Raw genomic sequence first — 18,722 nt, 5'->3', positions numbered from 1 at the left:
CTTAAATCGAATATTATTAGCAATTAGGAGTAATAGCATTATCAAAAACGATAAGAAAACATGTATAATTGTGATTCAATAACTATGAAAACCCATTGGTAAGATCAAAAAATTATAAAGCGGCTTACTTATTATTGGCGGATTATAAAAAATAAAAGTGTGCATGAACATTGAGGTTAGAATTATTTGTTTACATTTTGAAAAGAATTAGTCAATCTTGAATAAATCGATAATTATTAGAATCAATGCTGAACGAATCAGCTGATTATTCATTCGATCAAAGGATATATTATGTATACTAAAAGAAGTCGATGTGTAGAAATACAAACAACTATTATTTCTGTAAAAATATTTATTATAATCTAAAAAAGCACAAAAAATCAAGAGTATACAAAACTCATATAAAAAACTAAATGTATTAAAATCGTATGTTATGATTTATTTATGTAATCAATTTAAGATAAACACTCCATATATTTGTATAAAAACTTTTTTATTTAATTTTTTCTATTATAAAGTCGAGGAAGTCCTGATTCCAAGGCGACCAATTGTATTGAGTTTATTAAATTGAAGACCAATCAGAGAGTAGCTTACAGAATTATTCTTGGAAGAGACAAATTTTTCTGAAAACCTCCTTCTTCTAGCTTAAGATCTTGACCTGAGAGGATGCACATAGAGTTTAGGGTTCTTTCTTCCTCATTTTGAAATTTTAAAACTATTAAGCCAAACCCTTTTTTAATGTGAAATATTTGTATTAAATGTTAAATTGTCTGTGAACTCAGTGCTGTCAAAGAGTTCGTAATTTGTAACTATTCCCCATAAATATATCTTTAATTCGGAAAGAAACTTATAAGAATCTGGATCACGCACTAGCCCAGCAGAGACGAAAGGAGCCTACCTAATTAATTATTGGAATAATTAATTCAATCCACGAGACCGTCAAGAACTTCATTTAAGTGAGTGATAAGTCAAACGAGCTCGTTTTAGATTTTCTGCGTATAGTGGGGGAATTAATCAAAAGCGCTATTCAAATTGACTTAAATTAAATAAAAAGTCACCACGTGTTGAATAATATCACATAGTTCATAAGAACATTTTATAAATTTATTTGATATATGTAGTAAGCTTACTTCCACGCACGGCCCGAATTCATATAAATCCCTGAGATCTCATGTTTGAATAATAATTTATTAATTATTAATTTTGTTAATTGAACAACGTATATCATATCAAACCTATAGACCAAACAGGTTTTTATTTGCAGAATTTTGTATTGATTGGAAGTCTAAGTATCAGTATTAAATATAATATATTTATGAATTTGAGACTCACTATTGTGAATATTAGCAAAACCTGTGATAATTATTCAGATTTTAGAGAGAATTTAATTAAGAAAAATTATAGATATATCGAATATTTTATACACACATTTTTATGGGAATATATTTTGTGTTTTATGTCAGCATACAAATCGTAGAAATTTATTTTATCCTAGTTCATCTCGTGATATACAGTTTGAGCTGTTTTGGTACCAATAGATATTCAGCAGCACTTAAAATTATTGAATCAAGTAATATTTATCTTATTCAGAGCACTCAATATTTATCATCCTTTGATGATAATCACTTTAATCTGCCAGAACAAGTATATTGAAAAATTATATTAATAAGGTTCCAGTTATATCATATAAAGATCCAGAGAGCTTCAAGAACTGGCGTGGTAAGTTCTAAGGAATTTTGGAAGGATATATTGGTGAATACCTGTATTCACGACGAGCGTTTTAAGAATCAACTAGAAACAACTATAGTTGGTCCTTATCATTCTCTAGTGGTACATGGTTACTGATAATCAGTCATCAAATATTCTTTTAATTTCCTCACTGGTATTCTTCAAGAACTTCACAGAAGCAGCGGTAAGAACTATTAATCACAGGTCATTGAACCTTATGGTGATTACTTGCATTTGTAAAATCCATGTATCTACCACTGAGCTAGAGCTGAGGTTTGAACCCAGTAATTTTGCGAGCCGGACAGCCTTAATTTTTTGTGAATTTATTCGCAAAAGAGGGAATTTAGCGACTGCTCTTATAAATACCAATATCATCGCTCTATCATGAGAGGTAACCCTCCAAGGGCAAAGGTTTACAATTTGACAGTGTGTAACCGTAACCCCCACTGCTGTTGTTAAATAGAACATTTCATTGCCTCGTATCCAAATAACAAAATTCAACGGATCTATTTCTCAATGGAACAAATTTTACAATAGTTTCAAAACTCTGATTCATGATAATGAAGGCCTGTCTGAGGTTGAGAAATTCCAATACCTATGTTCAAGTTTAAGTGATTCTGCTTACAAATCTATTTCGGCAATTTCTTTGTCAGCTCATGGGTCAGCTCATGGGTACTCATTAGCGTTCAGACAGCTTGAGAAACGTTATCAGAACCCACGAATTTTATCCAATTATTTTGTTGAACAAATTCTTGATTGTCCGTCCATATCAAAACCTGATTATAGTTCTATTAGAAGTTTTGTTGAAACAAATTCATCAGCAATTGAATCTTTGAAGGGTCAAAATCTACAAAACCCATTCGACTTTGTTCTGTTGTCAATACTGTTGAGGAAGATAGACAATAATACAAGATTCGATTTTGAAGCCTCATTAAAAGGAGAAGAAATACCCGAATGCAGTTCAATGATCCAGTTCATAGTTAAAAAATCACGCACATATGAGCTCATTAATCCAAAACAATCTGTCACTTCTGAAGAAAGGGAAAATAAAAGAAATCCATCGACTGAAAGATTCAAAAAAATGACCAATTCCAGTGTGTTAATAACTTCAAACCAAAGCAAACCTAACTCTGAGTTTCTCTCTCAAAGTCGTACCACAACTAGAAGTTGCATTGTATGCAGTTGTGGAGATCACATAATTTATAGTTGTCCAAAATTACTCAACATGGATATCAATGAACGTTACAATACTATAAAATCACTCAAATTATGCTACCAATGTTTAGCTTCTCACAATCGATCACAGTGTAAATCTATACATCACTGCAAGAAATGTGATTCAAAGAGGCATCACACGTTATTACACTCAGAAAATGCATTCAAAAAAGGTGAAGCCACTTCGAATCAAGTTATTACTCAATCTGCTCCTAGACAAGACTCAAAGGTTACCTGCAACACAAGTCTATCTATTGCTAACATGTCTGATTGTCTTTTGGGAACTGCTAAGATTATTGTGTATGATACATTCAATAAACCCCACATAGCTCGTGCTATTCTTGATTCAGGCTCACAGATTACTGCTATCACAAAGAGCTTACTTGACAAATTAAATCTAAAACCGTCAGCATCTCAACGCCGTTTATTAGGAATTGGTTCAACCACCACCAAATGTTATGAAGAAGTCGAGTTAAAAATCTCATCTCCTATTCAGACAAAATTCAAATGCAGTACAAATGCATTAGTATTGAATTCCATAACTTGTAAACAACCTATCACATCATTAGATGCTAAACAATTTACTCATTTGTCTAATTTAAAATTAGCTGATGAAACGTTCTATGAGTCAGGTGAAAAAGAAGTTCTTAATGGTACAGAACTGTTTCTGGAAACCATTTGTACACAAGTTCAGGGAGTCACTTTGAAATTTGACAACTCTCCCGGCGCTCTAAGCACTGTATTTGGCTATGTTATTATGGGTGCAACAAACAGCTGTAATAATTCAAATTCTGACTACACCTCTTTAATAACGCATGTAGAACCTATCAATGGTTGAGTTCAAAGCCACTGATCAATTACATAAGATTTTTTTTTACATTCAGTAAAAAACCTGATCACAGATTAGTGACCACAGATGAACCACAGATTGGAAAGTCGGCTAGTATCTTGACGCCATAATCCGCCATCTTGAAAGAAAGTGTAGCATTGAAATACAGCAGTAGTTTTAATTTCTAACAAGATGATGCAGTCATGTGTCGTGGTCTTGGTGCACTTAGATTGATACCTTCCATTTTGTGTGTATTCTGTGGCTGAATGGTTGCTCATTAGTCGTGACTGACAGATGTTTCCCTTGTTGATCATATTTTGTAAACAAAACTAGAACTTAACCTATTTCATTGTAATCAATTAAAATGGAAAACCATCAGGTGATTGGAGTAGTTTTAAATGCTTTGTAAAATATTATGAATGTTATTGAATTTATGTAATCATGCATTTCTCTGCTCCCAAATACATTATAATGGAGTCCATCATTTGTAAACAACCTCATATTCAGCCATGTATGTTTACGTTCAGCTACTCTATTTACGTTCTTTTCCATCGGTGGAAAAGTACGATTAACTGATCAGTGAATGAACCGGATATGACGTATTTTTTTCTTATCAGTTGGACCAAAGACCTTGAAGAGGTATAAACGTACAATACCTATGCCTTCCCAATGCTAGCTCTTACTTGAAATTAAAGGTTCCATTGAGGTATTTTAGCACGAGATATTATATAATATATATTTTTTGTAATATTATAGATCACAAAAATCTTCAAGATCTTTAGTATGTAATAATCTCCCAGGCTGTTCCCTTAATGGCCGATTTCAATTCCAAATAATCTAGCGCTGCATGTGAGTCTATGCATCATTCAACGACAAAACAGTACATCATTCAGAGCCACGTTCACTAACCGATCTCATCGTTCACTCACCGATTAGTGGCTTTGAACTCAACCAATGACTTGATCAGCAAATTTTGGGAGTCTGAAGAAGTCAGCAGTCAGATAGTTAAGAACCCATCACACGAGTTTTGTGAGAAATTATATTCAGACACAACAAAACGTCTTCCTACAGGGAGATATGAAGTAGCCTTGCCGTTCAAAAGCTCAGATTTAAAGTTAGGCGACAATCGCTTATCCACAATGAAAAAACATTTCTCTCTTGAGAAACGTTTGTCGCAAAATCCCACAATGCACAAGCAGTACCACGATTTCATGTTGAAATATATTGAATTGTCTCACATGTCAAAAGCGCTCACATCTTCAAGCTATGTAATACCTCACCACTGTGTTTTCAAAGAGGATAGTTCAACAACAAAGCTCAGAGTTGTTTTTAATGCTTCTTCACCGTGTGTTAACGGTTCTGTTCTAAATGAAGTGGTGCATGTTGGCCCCAAACTTCAAAACGAGTTGTTTCAAATTATTTTGAATTTCAGAATTTACAAAATTGCCATCACTTCAGATATTAAAATGATGTATAGAATGATATCTGTCAGAGAAGAAGATCGTCAGTATCAACACATTTTTTACCGACAGTCACCTGAAAAAGATTTGATTGAGTATCAACTTAATTGTGTTACATATGGAATGACTCCATCCAGTTTTCTCGCTCAAAGAACTGTCATTCAAATGGCAAATGATTATGAATCACAATTCCCACTTGCCGCTCATGTTGTTAAACATCATATCTATGTAGATGATATTGTGAGTGGTGCAGCTAGCGTACAGGAAGCCAGGCTTCTCATTTCACAGTTGAACGATTTAATGCAGAAAGGTGAAATGCTGTTGAGGAAATGGGCGTCAAATACGCCAAAAATAGTTGAAGAATTTCCCGATGATTTCTTAGAAAATCCACTTGCATTCACAGATTCAACACAAAGTATCAAAGTACTTGGCTTTCGATGGAGTCCGTCTTCAGATAGTTTCTCATATATTGTAACTCAGTTCAATGCTGAACCGACAAAACGTTCAATATTATCATATATTGCAAAGTTGTTTGATCCATTGGGATTACTTGCTCCTGTTGTGTTCACATTCAAATATTTCTTGAAACTTATTTGGTTGGCAAATCTGAATTGGGATGACCCACTCAATGATAATCTCACATGTCAATGGAAAAGTATCTCTGACTCGATGTCATCAATTTCAAAAATTCAAATACCTCGTCATATTGACACAGCTTATGTGAATATATCTATGCTTGCCTACTGTGATGCGAGTCAGAAGGGCATCGCTTGCTGTATATATATTCACGTATCTTCCAATGATCAATTCATTTCCATGAATCTAGTTATGGCCAAAACGAAGGTGGCACCAGTCAAAGTAAACACCATTCCTAGATTAGAACTATGTGGCGCTCTTCTCCTTGCGAAACTGTGCAAGAATGTTATACCAATCTATGAAAAATGTGTCACTCGTATTCGACTTTACACTGATGCAAAATTAGTCTTGACATGGCTAAGAACTCCTGCATATAAGTTGAAAACTTTTGTCAGTAATCGCGTCATACAGATACTAGAGCTAACAAAACCAGAAAATTGGTTTCATGTATCCACAGAATGTAATCCAGCCGATCTAGCGTCAAGAGGGCTCGCCGCCAAGGAGATAATAGATAACAAATTGTGGTGGAACGGTCACCCTTCCTATCATGTCATACCTCAATCGTGGCCAATTTCAAAAGTAGACATCATAGAAGATGATAGTGAAATGAAATCACAAATTTTAGTACTCGCCACTGTAAGTATGGAAAAAACATGTGTGATGGAATGTGTTGAAAAATACTCCAATCTTCACGAAGCTGTTCGAATTTTGGCATACTGTCTACGCTTTATCAATGAATGTAAAGTTAAACGTAATAATAAAATGCTGCAACTTGATTCTGTTGTTCCCTCGCCCTCTGTGGTCGAATGTCATCATTCACTATCAGTAATTGTGAAAGACACTCAGAAGTTTTATTTTCACGAATTAATGACTCTTTTGTCACAAGATAAACCAGTGCCTCCAAATTTATCCTCGTTATACCCATTCATCGATAAAGATGGATTGCTCAGGGTGGGCGGTCGCCTCAGTAAATCCGACCTCCATCATAATAGGAAACATGCTATTCTTCTCCCGAAAAAGTGTCACCTCACATTACTCATTTGTAGACAATATCATTCTGAGAATATGCATGCTGGTCCACGTACCACTCACTCGCTTATAGCGCAGAAATATTGGATTATCTCAGCGCGAAATCTGATAAGAAGTTGTATAAACCATTGTGTAAAGTGTACTCGTATGAGAGCTACACCTCATCAACCCATTATGGCTGACCTTCCCGAATGTCGCATTAATCAATCTAATGCATTCACTCATGTTGGAGTCGATATGGCTGGCCCTTTCATAACGAAATCCAGTCCTCTTAGAAACGCTAAGAAGTACAAGGGTTACCTAGCGTTATTCATTTGTCTTACAGTTAAAGCTGTTCACTTAGAGTATGTGACAGAACTCACAACCGAAGCGTTCCTTGCGTCACTCGACCGATTCGTATCTAGAAGAGGTATCCCTTCTGACATCTATTCTGATAACGGACTCAACTTTGTCGGTGCCTCGAGACACTTGAATGAGGTTTCCAAATTCTTTAATGATCATCAAAATGAAATCAATAATAACCTTATTGAGAGAGAAATAACCTGGCATTTCTCGCCACCAAATAATCCAACTTTTGGTGGAATATGGGAGAGTAACATTAAACAAGCTAAAATTTTGATCAAAAACCAGATTGGTGAAACTGCTCTCACTATGGAGGAGTACTCAACTACTTTCGCTCGTGTTGAAGCTATACTCAATAGTCGGCCTATGTTTGATCTTTCACCAGACCCCTCTGAAAATGCATCATATTTAACACCTGGACACTTCCTTGTTGCGCATCCACTGTTACAAGTGCCTGAGTTTCCTTTGAATCATAATGTGCCGCTTGTCCAGCGATGGAAATATCTTAAACAGATTGTTCAATCTTTCTGGAAAATTTGGTCTAGAGATTATCTAAATACTCTGATTCAAAGAAATAAGTGGAGAAAGTCCTCTCAAGAGATCAAATCGGGCCAGATAGTTCTAATTCAGAATTTAAACACCCCTCCTTCAATCTGGCCGTTGGCAAGAGTTGAGAACGTTCACCCCGGCACAGATGGAGTGATAAGAGTAGTGTCACTTCGCACAACTATTGGTGTTATCAAACGCGCAGTTAATCGTTTGATAGTACTCCCCACCGATTAAGTCAACATTTCAATTATTGTAAATAACTCTTCGACGATAAGTTCTCTTCGAAGATACTATTATTTTTTTTCTCATTATTAACATTGTGTACTTCGTTTATTGTGTGCTACGCCTATATCTATTGTCAATTATCTGTGTTGCCTACCGTACCTTTATGTCAAAATAACTCTCTTTAAAATGAACCATGTTCATTTTATGTGGGCGGTATGGTAAGAAGTGTTTATCTATATTCGTGAAAAGTCATGAAACTCTCGTGTTTACGAACTATCGTCTCTCCTCCCCCCCTCACATCGTCGTAGACTGCAGTTCGGGAGGAGGAACTCGTCAGTTGCTGCTTGGATTCCGAGCAAATCGTTGCTATCCAGGCAGACCCGCATCGCACTCCCGTTGCCTTTACAGGCCCCAAATCCAAAGTGAGTTCAGTTCTATTCATTTTTCTATTTGTAAAAATCTCGGACCTCCGGAATTAGTAAACCCCCCTGTATAACTGAATCTAGCGATATTCTCATTAGAACTTAAGATAGGGACGATTTCACGCTTGCCACATAAAGCCTTGAGATGGCTATGGCGTGGTACCCAACTAGAGAGTTGGGGGGTGAAGCACGCTCCACTCTACAGGAAGGCAGCTCTATTACATCCTATACTCTCTGGTTGGAAGGCAGCTCTATTACATCCTATATTCTCTGGTTGGAAGGCAGCTCTATTACATCCTATACTCTCTGGTTGTACCTTGAGATGTCCCAAGGTACAACATATTTGGAATTTTGTTAGAATACTTTTATAATTTACAAAAATAATTAATTTAAAAAAGTTGGAATTGCACTATTTTTTGCTTGCCTACACATTTATTAAACCTATTGTCAGTAAATGCAGTGTTGAGAATAATATCAAATCCCTTTATAAGCAAGCTGATATTTCATGTTTGTGTTCTGTTTATCTGTCTTCAGATCAGTGCCTCGCAGCAAAGAAGGAAGAACTAGAGAGGTGGACAAAACGGCGTTGGAGAGGGCTGTCAATCATGCACTAGAAGGAAACCTCAAAATAAATGAAGCTGCTCCAAGATATGGATAATACAACAGTGAGTAGACACTACCCAGCATTTCTTCGCAATGAAAAACAACAATCTCATTTTTAGTATGAGAGTGAAAAAATTCCGTCAAGCAGGTTTTCACAAATGAAGGAGAACTAAGATTAGTCACTTATCTGAAAAGATCTGCTACACTACATTACGGTCTTACAAAGAAGAATACATTGAAATTGGCGTTCAATTATGCTAAAGCCTTGGCAGACGAACCTGATAGTAAAACTAAACATCCAAAAAATGGGTTACTGCTGAATCTGCAGGCTGATTTGTTTTCGTGGCTTCCGAAAACGGCATTCTAGCCTAAGCTTACGCAAACCTGAGCCAACAAGTCTTGCTAGGGCAACTGATTTTAATAAAGAAAATGTAAAATCATTTTTTGACAACTTGCAAATCGTACTGGAAAGGCATCATTTTCTTGGCATCAAACTTGGATGAAACTAGCAGCTCTACACTTCATGCACCTCTCAAAATTATTCGTTCAAAAGGGACAAACCAGGTTGGCTCTGTCACTTCGGGGGAAAGAGGACTCAACATTACTATGATAGCCTGAGTGAATGCTATAGGTAAGTGTACCTCCCATGCTGAACACATGCTCATAGGAGCTCCCAATGGTGCAATTGGAGGGCAAATCCGAGTGGGTGGTCAAATGAAGACTTATTTTTTGAATACTTGAATCACTTCATTGAGCATGTGAAGCCTGCAAAAGAGAACACAGTTCTACTCATACTCGATAACCATGAAAGCCATATCTCCATAAAAACTTTGGATTTATGCAAGGAGAAAGGTGTAGTTTTATTAACATTCCTACCCCATACCCATACATCACACAAACTTCAACCCTTGGACCGAACAGTTTCTTGGCTATTCAAAGGATATTATAACACATCAATGAACAGTTGGATGCTATCAAATCCAGGAAAGCCCATTCAAATTTATGATGTAGCTGGGCTGATGGGCAATGCTTACAAAAAAGCATCAACTGAAGAGAATAAAGAGAGGGGATTTGAAGTAAAAGGTATTCATCCATTCAACAGAAAAAAATTTACTAAGGATGAGTTTCTCTCCTCCTACGTCACTGATCGCGAGCTGATCAATCAACGAGAACAAGAAATAATAGCCATCCCACTACACAGACACCGCCTACACAGGACATGTCATCAGCGTCAGAAGATCTACACCATCAACAGCTATCAACATCTGCATAGACAAACAAACCGGCTTTGACCCCTGAAATGGTTTGCACCTTCCCCAAAGCCACAGCCAGGAAGAAGACTTCAAGAGGAAGACAGCCAGACAGAACTAGGATTTTAACTGACACCCCAGAAAAAAATTTGATAGCAGAAAAGAGGTGAGAAAAGAGAAGAAAAACTTTTCGACAAGAAATTGTTTTGCGTAAAATAATAGAATTAATCCTAAGAAGAAGGCTGAATTTGAATCAAGTTCAGAGGATGACAACATCAGTATGCCATCCAGTGATGAGGAATGTTTACCTCTTGAAAAACAAATTCAAGAAGCTCTGAATGAAGACATGGGAATGGTCGCTGAAAAAGATGAGAGTTTTGAAATAAAAGAGGATGATTTCATTTTCGTAAAGGTTCCTGAAAAGAGGAGAGTTCTCCACTACGTAGCCAAAGTTTTGGAAAAAACTGATGTCTATGAAATTCAATGCCCGGTTAAAACTGGTACTAATACTTTCCTATTGAGAGATCAGAAGAAATTTGAAATAGATGAGCAAGATGTGGTTTGTAAACTACCACCTCCCATGATGCTAGGAAGTTCTTCACGGCTTAGAGAAGTTATGACATTCCATATTGACTTCAGCAGCTATGAAATGCCAATTAATTAATTAACCGAGCGAAGTGAGGTCTAAGATTCAAGTCGATGGTTTTGCATTTATCTTTATGTTTTTTGTTTATATTTATGTTTTTATGTTCCGCATTTACAGCGAAACGCAGCAATAGATTTTCATGAAATTTGACAGGTATGTTCCTTTTTGAATTTCGCGTCGAGGTATACATACATTTTTTTGAAATTTTGCATTTTAAGGATAATATGAAAGGAAAAGGAGTCTCCTTTGAACGCCAATATTACCTTAAAAATCAGACTTTAGAATTATTCATCATAAATCAGCTGTCTAGTGGACTATAATATTACCCGTTCAAAAACATCGAACATCTTGAAAATGTATCTTTTCCATCAACATTAGTAGACAGTTGACTATGATACTACCAGTTCAAAAACATCGAACATCTTGGAAATGTATCTTTCCATCAACGTTGTAGACAGTTGCAGCCAGACCTAATAACAGCGCTCACACTCACATTCTGGGACGACAGGTCACGGTATGATAGGACAGAAAGCTCTATGTTTATTTAGGATTTTTCTATTCATTTTAAATTGATAAATTATTTATTAATTCTTGAGAAAACATAACAACAGGTCAATGCAACTTACTGAGCGTGAAGTCTACTGTTCACAGAACTACTAGTAGTGTAAAGGTAAATAACATACATTGTTAAGGATTGTTATTTAAAATTTGATACGTATTCCCGCTCCTTCCTTTCCTAGCGCTATCACAAACTTTGTGTCAATTTAATGAGCTATCATCAGTTGTGTGAACGTCAAGTGGCGCTGTCTTCTTGTAGCGGAAGATGTGTCTACTCCAGCCAGTTACTCTACAATGAGCCCCGATTCAATCATGTCTCTATAAACTTCAATGTTACCGCCATGCCGGTCCCATCTTTTAAAGGTAATTCCTTTTGTTATCTCATGTACTATAAGGGTGTACTACAGCTTCGGTCCTCCAAAGTTGTCTGAATCTCGTAACCGTAGTTACCATACATATTATTATACCGGGTGATTACAAATGAAATTTGGCTATCAAATAATGTAAATGTAAATCTGGCTATTGTTGGCTGCTCTGTGTTACAACAGCCAGTTTAGTTTAGCAATATGGCCGCTACTCAAGTGGAGAAAGCTTATTGTGTTCTTGAATTAGCCAAAACAAACTCTGTTACTGTTGTGCAGCGTCATTTCAGAACAAAATACGGTAAACCACCACCAACAAGGCAATCAATTTATGACTGGTATGAACGTTTTGAAAGCAGTGGATGTGTGTGTAAGAAGAAGAGTACTGGAAGACCTTCTGTTACAGAAGAAAAAATTGATAGTGTTCGTGATGTTTTTGTACGAAGTCCAGGAAAATCGACTAGATCAGCGAGTTTAGAATTGCAAATTCCTCAACCTACTGTGTGGAAAATTCTGCGGAAAAGTTTGAAAATGACACCTTATAAATTGCAGTTAGTACAAAGTTTAAATGACAATGATAAAGTTGTATGTAAAAATTGTTGTCAAGAGATGCAACATTGTCTTGAAAATGACAACACATTGTTTAATCACCTAATTTTCAGTGATGAATGCACTTTTCACATTAGTGGAAAAGTTAACAGACATAATGTACGAGTATGGGGAACAGAAAACCCAAGAGAGACTGTACAGCATATACATGATTCTCCTAAAGTGAACGTGTTTTGCGCTTTATCTTGTGAAAAGGTTTACGGGCCTTTCTTCTTCCAAGAACCATCAGTAACCGGAAGAATTTATCTGGACATGTTAACCAAATGGTTAATGCCTTGACTCCATGAAGATAGTTGTAACTTCATTTTTGTACAAGATGGAGCTCCGCCTCACTGGTACTCAGACGTCAGAGGGTATCTGGATGAACATCTTCCTAGACGATGGATCGGCCGTGCAAGTGAGGAAAACGTTGTGTTTCAGCCGTGGCCACCTCGTAGTCCGGACCTAACGCCCTGCGACTTTTTCTTGTGGGGCTATGTAAAAGACAGAGTTTTCGTACCACCGCTTCCTGTTGATATCGATGATCTTAAACAACGAATCACAAATGCTCTTGCTACAGTTAACCGTGAGATGCTTAGTCGTGTGTGGTCAGAATTTGACTACCATGTTGATATCTGTCATGTTGCAAATGGTGCACACATTGAACATCTGTAAATTTTCAATAAAAACTTCAAGAATTCTTCTATGTAATCATGTAAGTAATGATCTAAACTTTTAAATAATAAATTCTCTACAAGCTATTCAAAATGTCTATTTCATTTGTAATCACCCGGTACTTTCTTTGTTTTATATCTTAATAAAATCGAATTCATTTTTCCTAACCTTCCACTTAGTCCCAAGGTACAACACCAAGTTTTACTACACAAACTTGGTGTTGTACCTTGGGATGCATTGCACAGCTGTAGAAAATAGTTTATTCTTCCTCATATAGAAACATATTTTGAATGTTTTCATGATAATAATATGTTGCCTAAAAATTGGGGTTTGAAAAACAATTGGAATAAGTTACTTTTATCAAACACAGGTTGAAATAAAAATCATATTTCAAAAATTTTTCCGAGGTACATCGCCTTCCCATATTATTGTTACAGGCTCCAATAGAAGATTATGCAATAGCAAACCATGATAGTGAATGCAACCCTGAGTGTATTCCTTACATATCAGAAGATGAACCTGCATCATTCGAAGCAGAAATGAATAGAGGAGCTACTGATAGTGTTGGAAGATTCAATTTTCAACTTCAACAACCTCTTACATCCAACCTACTGATCTATGTGAATAAAATATTGCATTATCATTATAAAATGCCAGAGATTTTTGTGAGTTCACAATAACATAATTCATTTGAATTCATAAGGAATATAAGCCCATACTTCAAAAAGGATTTTTTCCTAACATTATTGCCATTACTTACATTTCCTTCCATTACTGTTCAAACATTTTTTTCTCAAAATCATCTTTATACAGTATAAATTTTTCCTAATATTTCTATTTGTGTTCTACGGTCTGAAAAGTATGATAATTGAATCTCTCGTTCAATATTAAATAAAAATAAAATAAAATATTAAATAAAAAAAATGTGAAGAAGAAGAAGGAAAAGAGTGCGGAGAGTTTCAAATGTATTGCACTATTTTCAACACAGAATTCAACATTGGTCTGTTCAAACCTAAGAAGGATCAGTGCAACACATGTGAATCCTTCAAGAACAGTGATCCACAACGAAAAGAAGAGTTGAGGAGCTCATATGATCAAAATAATAAAGAAAATGTGAGTTCAAGTGAGGAAAAAAGACATTTAAAGAGGAAGAGAAAATAAAGGCATTGACGTCCTTTGTTTCAATTTGCAAGTAGTTTTAAACTATCCTTGTGGTGACATCAATGCTTTAATTGTTATAATCTCAGTGTACAATGCTGTGACTATAGAAGGAAACTGCTACTTTTGAGACGAAACTGTTGCTCAGAGGGGAGCCGATAAAAATGGGAACGTGTCAGTTCAAGCACATTAAAAGTCACTGCCAAAGCAAAGAAGTTATCCTTTATTCTGACAATTGTTTTGGGCAGAATAAAAACAAATTCTTCACGTCTCTAATGCTGCACATTCAATTCAATTCAATTTATTTCCATCAAAAAATACATCAATAAACATTTACATTACAATTCAATAATAAATATTTTCAGGAAATAAATCGTTAGTGGTAAAACTACCCAAGTCCACTTTTTTCAAAATCGAGGTTTTGTACTCAACTGACTAAAAACAACATTATTTATAACTGGTAAAGATACTCAAGTGATACTACTAGCGCTTTTATTGGGAATCATGAAAACTTCATTCGCCCAAGTCCTAAATAACACTTTCTACAGAGGTAAAACCACCCAAAGGCCGTTGGGTAGTTTTACCCAGCTGTGCGCTCCAGATTGGATATTTGTCAGCAGATGGACTTGGTTATGTGTGATATACACAAACACATCTGAACAGTCATGATTGTTGATTTCAACGTAACTTTTAATTGAGTGATGGCCTGGAGTGAGTCTATCTTCTATTTTTGTGATTTGTGAGTGAAGAAATAGATAAACCGAAGAATAAAAATGAATTTAAGGAGCCTGTGAAAAGTAGAAGTGATTTAATTATGAGACTATGCAACAATTCTTCAAATACAGTACTCCAGTTTCAAGTGGTGAGGTTAATGGACACGTGTTTACAGAAGAAATAATTCAAGATATCACTAATATTAACACTGCTGAACAAATTACAAGCTTCTATGATAAAAATAGTTCAACTTCCAATAATAGTTCAACAGAATTTGATGATGTAAATGTAAATAGATGTAAATTGAAGTTAGGTAGTAGTGAGATAGTTATTATTGATAAAGATGATCTTCATTCTGATGATGCTAAAAACTCTAGTGGAAGTGAATATGATGATGATTGTAAAGATCCTGATTATCATCCTGCCTGTTTAGTTGTAGGTTCTGATGATGAAAACGTTGTACTGACTAATAGGCCTATTATGATCTTTGAGGAAACAGATCCTAGCACATCTACACATACCGGAGGTAGGCCTAACTCTACTCATTCTACTGAAAATGAACTTTCAAATGACGAAGAGGATGATACAATTCCTAAAAAAAGAACTCGCTGGCAACGCCCACAACCAGATAATAGGAGAGTGAACAGGAACAAGAAACTGAAAAAGGAAGGTCTTCCTTATGAATCGAAGAAGAAAAAACCGATAGCAGCCAAACTACCAAAACCTGTGGACTGTTCCAATTGTGTCTACAAATGTAATCATAACTTCGATGAAGAGACAAGATTGAAAATTTGTCAAGAATACACAAAATCTGACTATGTTAGACAAAAAGACATTCTACTATCCTATGTAAAACGCAGTGAAGTGGAAAGAAAACGCAAACGGTCTGGAATTGGGGTCGACAAGAATTGGAGCTTCTATTATTTTCGCAAAGGAACTGATGAGGTGAGGGTATGCAAATCATTTTTTCTGAAGACACTCTCTATAAGTAATGGACCTTTGAAAACCACATTTGCAAACAAATCAGAATGTTCTGGAAATTTTTGTGCTAGTGATGCAAGGGGACATAAAACTCCACCAAACAAGACAAGTAAATTTTATTTTGACAAGATAAAACTACATATTGAATCTTTCCCAGCCAAAGAGAGTCATTATTGTAGGAAGAACAGTACTAAAAAATATCTGGATCCTCTGTTGTCAATAGGGAAATCGTATGAACTATTCAAATTGAAATGTGAGGAGGAAGGTCTTCAAAATATTCCTAGATATTCCTAATGATTCTATAAATTTTTATAGAAATATTTTTGTACAGAGTTTAATTTAGACTTTCATCACCCGAAAAAAGACAGGTGTGTCATCTGCAGCCGTTTTGAAACAGCAAAAGATGGAAAAGATGAATTAAGGGATGAGTATGAGCAACACATTGTGAGAAGGAATGAAGCCAATGCCAGCAAAGAAGCTGACAAAAAAAAACAACAGAGGACAAGACCTTTGTCAGTGCTTCATTTGATCTTCAAAAGGTTTTACAAATACCATGCTCAAATGAGTCTCCATTTTATTACAGCAGAAAGCTCAACGCCTATAACTTGACAGTTTATGAGCAGCGCCTCCCAATAATGCTTTCTGTTTTGCTTAGACGGAGATCAATGGGAAACGTGGTAGTAGTGAAATTGGTTCAGCTGTCCTGAATTGGTTTAAAACATTGCCTAAAACTGTCAAACACGTCACAGTTTTCTCCGACACCTGTGCAGGACAAAATAGAAATCGGTACATGGCAGCTTTGTTCATGTTTGTGATTGAAAATTTTGATTTCGGTGTAATTGATTTGATTTGTAATCAGATTTGGGACATGGAATATTAAGACATTGAATGGAAAGGAAGTGGAGGTGATAGAAGAGATGAAAAAGTACAAAATGTCCTTGCTAGGAATGAGTGAAGTAAAGAAGAAGGGAAATGGAACTCAGGTGATGGATGGAAATTATGTACTGAGATACTCTGGTGTGGCAATGAATGCCAGGGCAAAAGGAGGTGTGGGTTTTATTGTCACAGAAGAGATGGATAGAAAGGTGACATCATGGAAGGCAGTTAGCTCGAGATTGATAACACTTTGTTTCGATCTGGAAGTATCAATTACTCTCATTCAGGCATATGCACCAACAGAAGATGCACACTTGGTAGAAAAAGAAGAATTTTATGATGAACTGCAAAGACAGATTGATATTAACGAAACTGCAGGGAGAAGAGTGATAATAATGGGAGACCTAAATGGAAGAGTTGGGCAAGACAACCAGACAAACAAAGGAATTTTAGGACCATATGGAGGAGAAGACGAGGTCAATACAAATGGAGAGAGAATACTTGATTTATGCGCCCTGAATAACATGATAGTAGCCAACTCATACTATAACCATAAGAGGATTCACAAAATCACCTTTAAGTCAGCTCAGGGATCCAGCCTTATAGACTACTTCTTGGTTCCAAAAGAATTAAAGAGCTCAATCAACGATGTAAAAGTAATAAGAGGAGCAGAGCTCTCAACAGATCACTATTTATTGGTAGCAGACACAGCTTTTGCTAAAAATAGAAATGGTAAAAGGAGTAGTTATCAGAGAGTAAAGTGGGAGCTACTGAACGATGAAGCTATAGCAAGACAGTATCAGGAGAAAATCGAAATGAAACTACAGGCTCCTTTGAATGGGGAAGATGAGGTGGAGAGCAGATGGAGTAGACTCAAGGCTGCAATAGTAGACTCCAGCAGAGAGGTGTGTCGTCTGAAAAGCATAAAGGAAGGAGTGAAAAGTACCAAATGGTGGAGTCAAGAGATCAAGGTATTGGTAGCCGAAAAGAAACATGCATGGAAAAAATGGAAACAAACAAGAGATCCTAATGATCGAGCAGAGTATGAGCTGAAGAGAAACTGGTGCAAGAGACAGGTAGCAGGAGCAAAGAAACAAAGCTGGAAAGAATTTGGAGAAAGAATTGAGCACGATTTCAGTCATGACAATAAAAAGTTCTGGAAACTCATCCGTCACCTGAGAGGTAAATATAGTAAGAAAGTGAGAAGTGTAAAAGACAGCCAGAATAAGTTAAGAGTCAACATAAGGGAAGTGTTGGAGGTGTGGAGAGAGTTTTATGAGAGAAAATTCAAGGATGACAGACATACATTGAGAGACTGGCATGAGGAGGAGCAAGAGGATGAGCAGGAGAACATAGGATTTGAAGAGGTTGAGAGGGCCGTTAGTAGAATGAAAAATGGAAGGCAGCAGGAGAAGACACAATAGTACCAGAGATGGTGAAAGCTGGAGGAAGAGGTCTCATAGTGGAAATAGCCAATCTTTTCCAAGCTATATGGCAAACAGAAAGAACCCCTGTTGACTGGCAAAGAAATATTCTGATTCCCCTGTTCAAGAAAGGAGACTCATCACTCTGTGAGAACTATAGAGCAATATGCCTGATCAGTGTTATAGCGAAATTATATTCCTCAGTTCTAGAGAGAAGGTTGAGATCGCATGTGGAGATGGAGTTGGACAAAGAGCAAGCTGGCTTTAGGCCAGAAAGGCAGACGCAAGACCTGATTTTTTACCTAAGAACAATTCTAGATAAATGGATAAGTTGCGGCAAGAAAGCTTATTTAGCATTCCTGTATCTCCAAGCCGCTTTCGATCAGGTGCCAAGAGAAGAGTTATGGAGGGCGCTCTGGAGAGTAAGGGAATTCCTCATAAATTGATACGGA

The 18,722-nt window shown here is 36.3% G+C and overlaps 2 protein-coding genes across 3 annotated transcripts in view; one reads left to right on the top strand and one right to left on the bottom strand.

The window, feature by feature from the left end:
* The window catches only part of LOC111063741 (WD repeat-containing protein 91), a 117,371-nt gene that overhangs the window by 19,715 nt on the left and 78,934 nt on the right, over positions 1 to 18,722 (bottom strand). The window contains exon 13 of one of the 2 annotated variants that reach the window (XM_039434107.1): positions 12,454 to 17,760. The exons of the other annotated variant lie outside the window; for it this stretch is intronic. The gene's annotated coding sequence lies outside the window, so the exon portion shown is untranslated. Of the gene's footprint in view, positions 1 to 12,453; positions 17,761 to 18,722 lie in introns of those variants that run through there. 2 annotated transcript variants of the gene reach the window in all.
* Positions 16,903 to 18,270, top strand: LOC120350854. Its single transcript, XM_039425889.1, has one exon. It carries the CDS (start codon positions 16,903 to 16,905, stop codon positions 18,268 to 18,270), a length of 1,368 nt encoding a protein of 455 aa, XP_039281823.1.

This window comes from Nilaparvata lugens, chromosome 1 (genome assembly GCF_014356525.2).
Source record: "Nilaparvata lugens isolate BPH chromosome 1, ASM1435652v1, whole genome shotgun sequence".
NCBI lineage: Eukaryota > Metazoa > Arthropoda > Insecta > Hemiptera > Delphacidae > Nilaparvata > Nilaparvata lugens.
This window is presented reverse-complemented; position numbering and strand designations above follow the sequence as displayed.

Excerpts from the sequence above, each read along its gene's own strand:
- LOC120350854 (XM_039425889.1), top strand. The coding sequence starts at position 16,903 with ATGTCCTTGCTAGGAATGAGTGAAGTAAAGAAGAAGGGAAATGGAACT.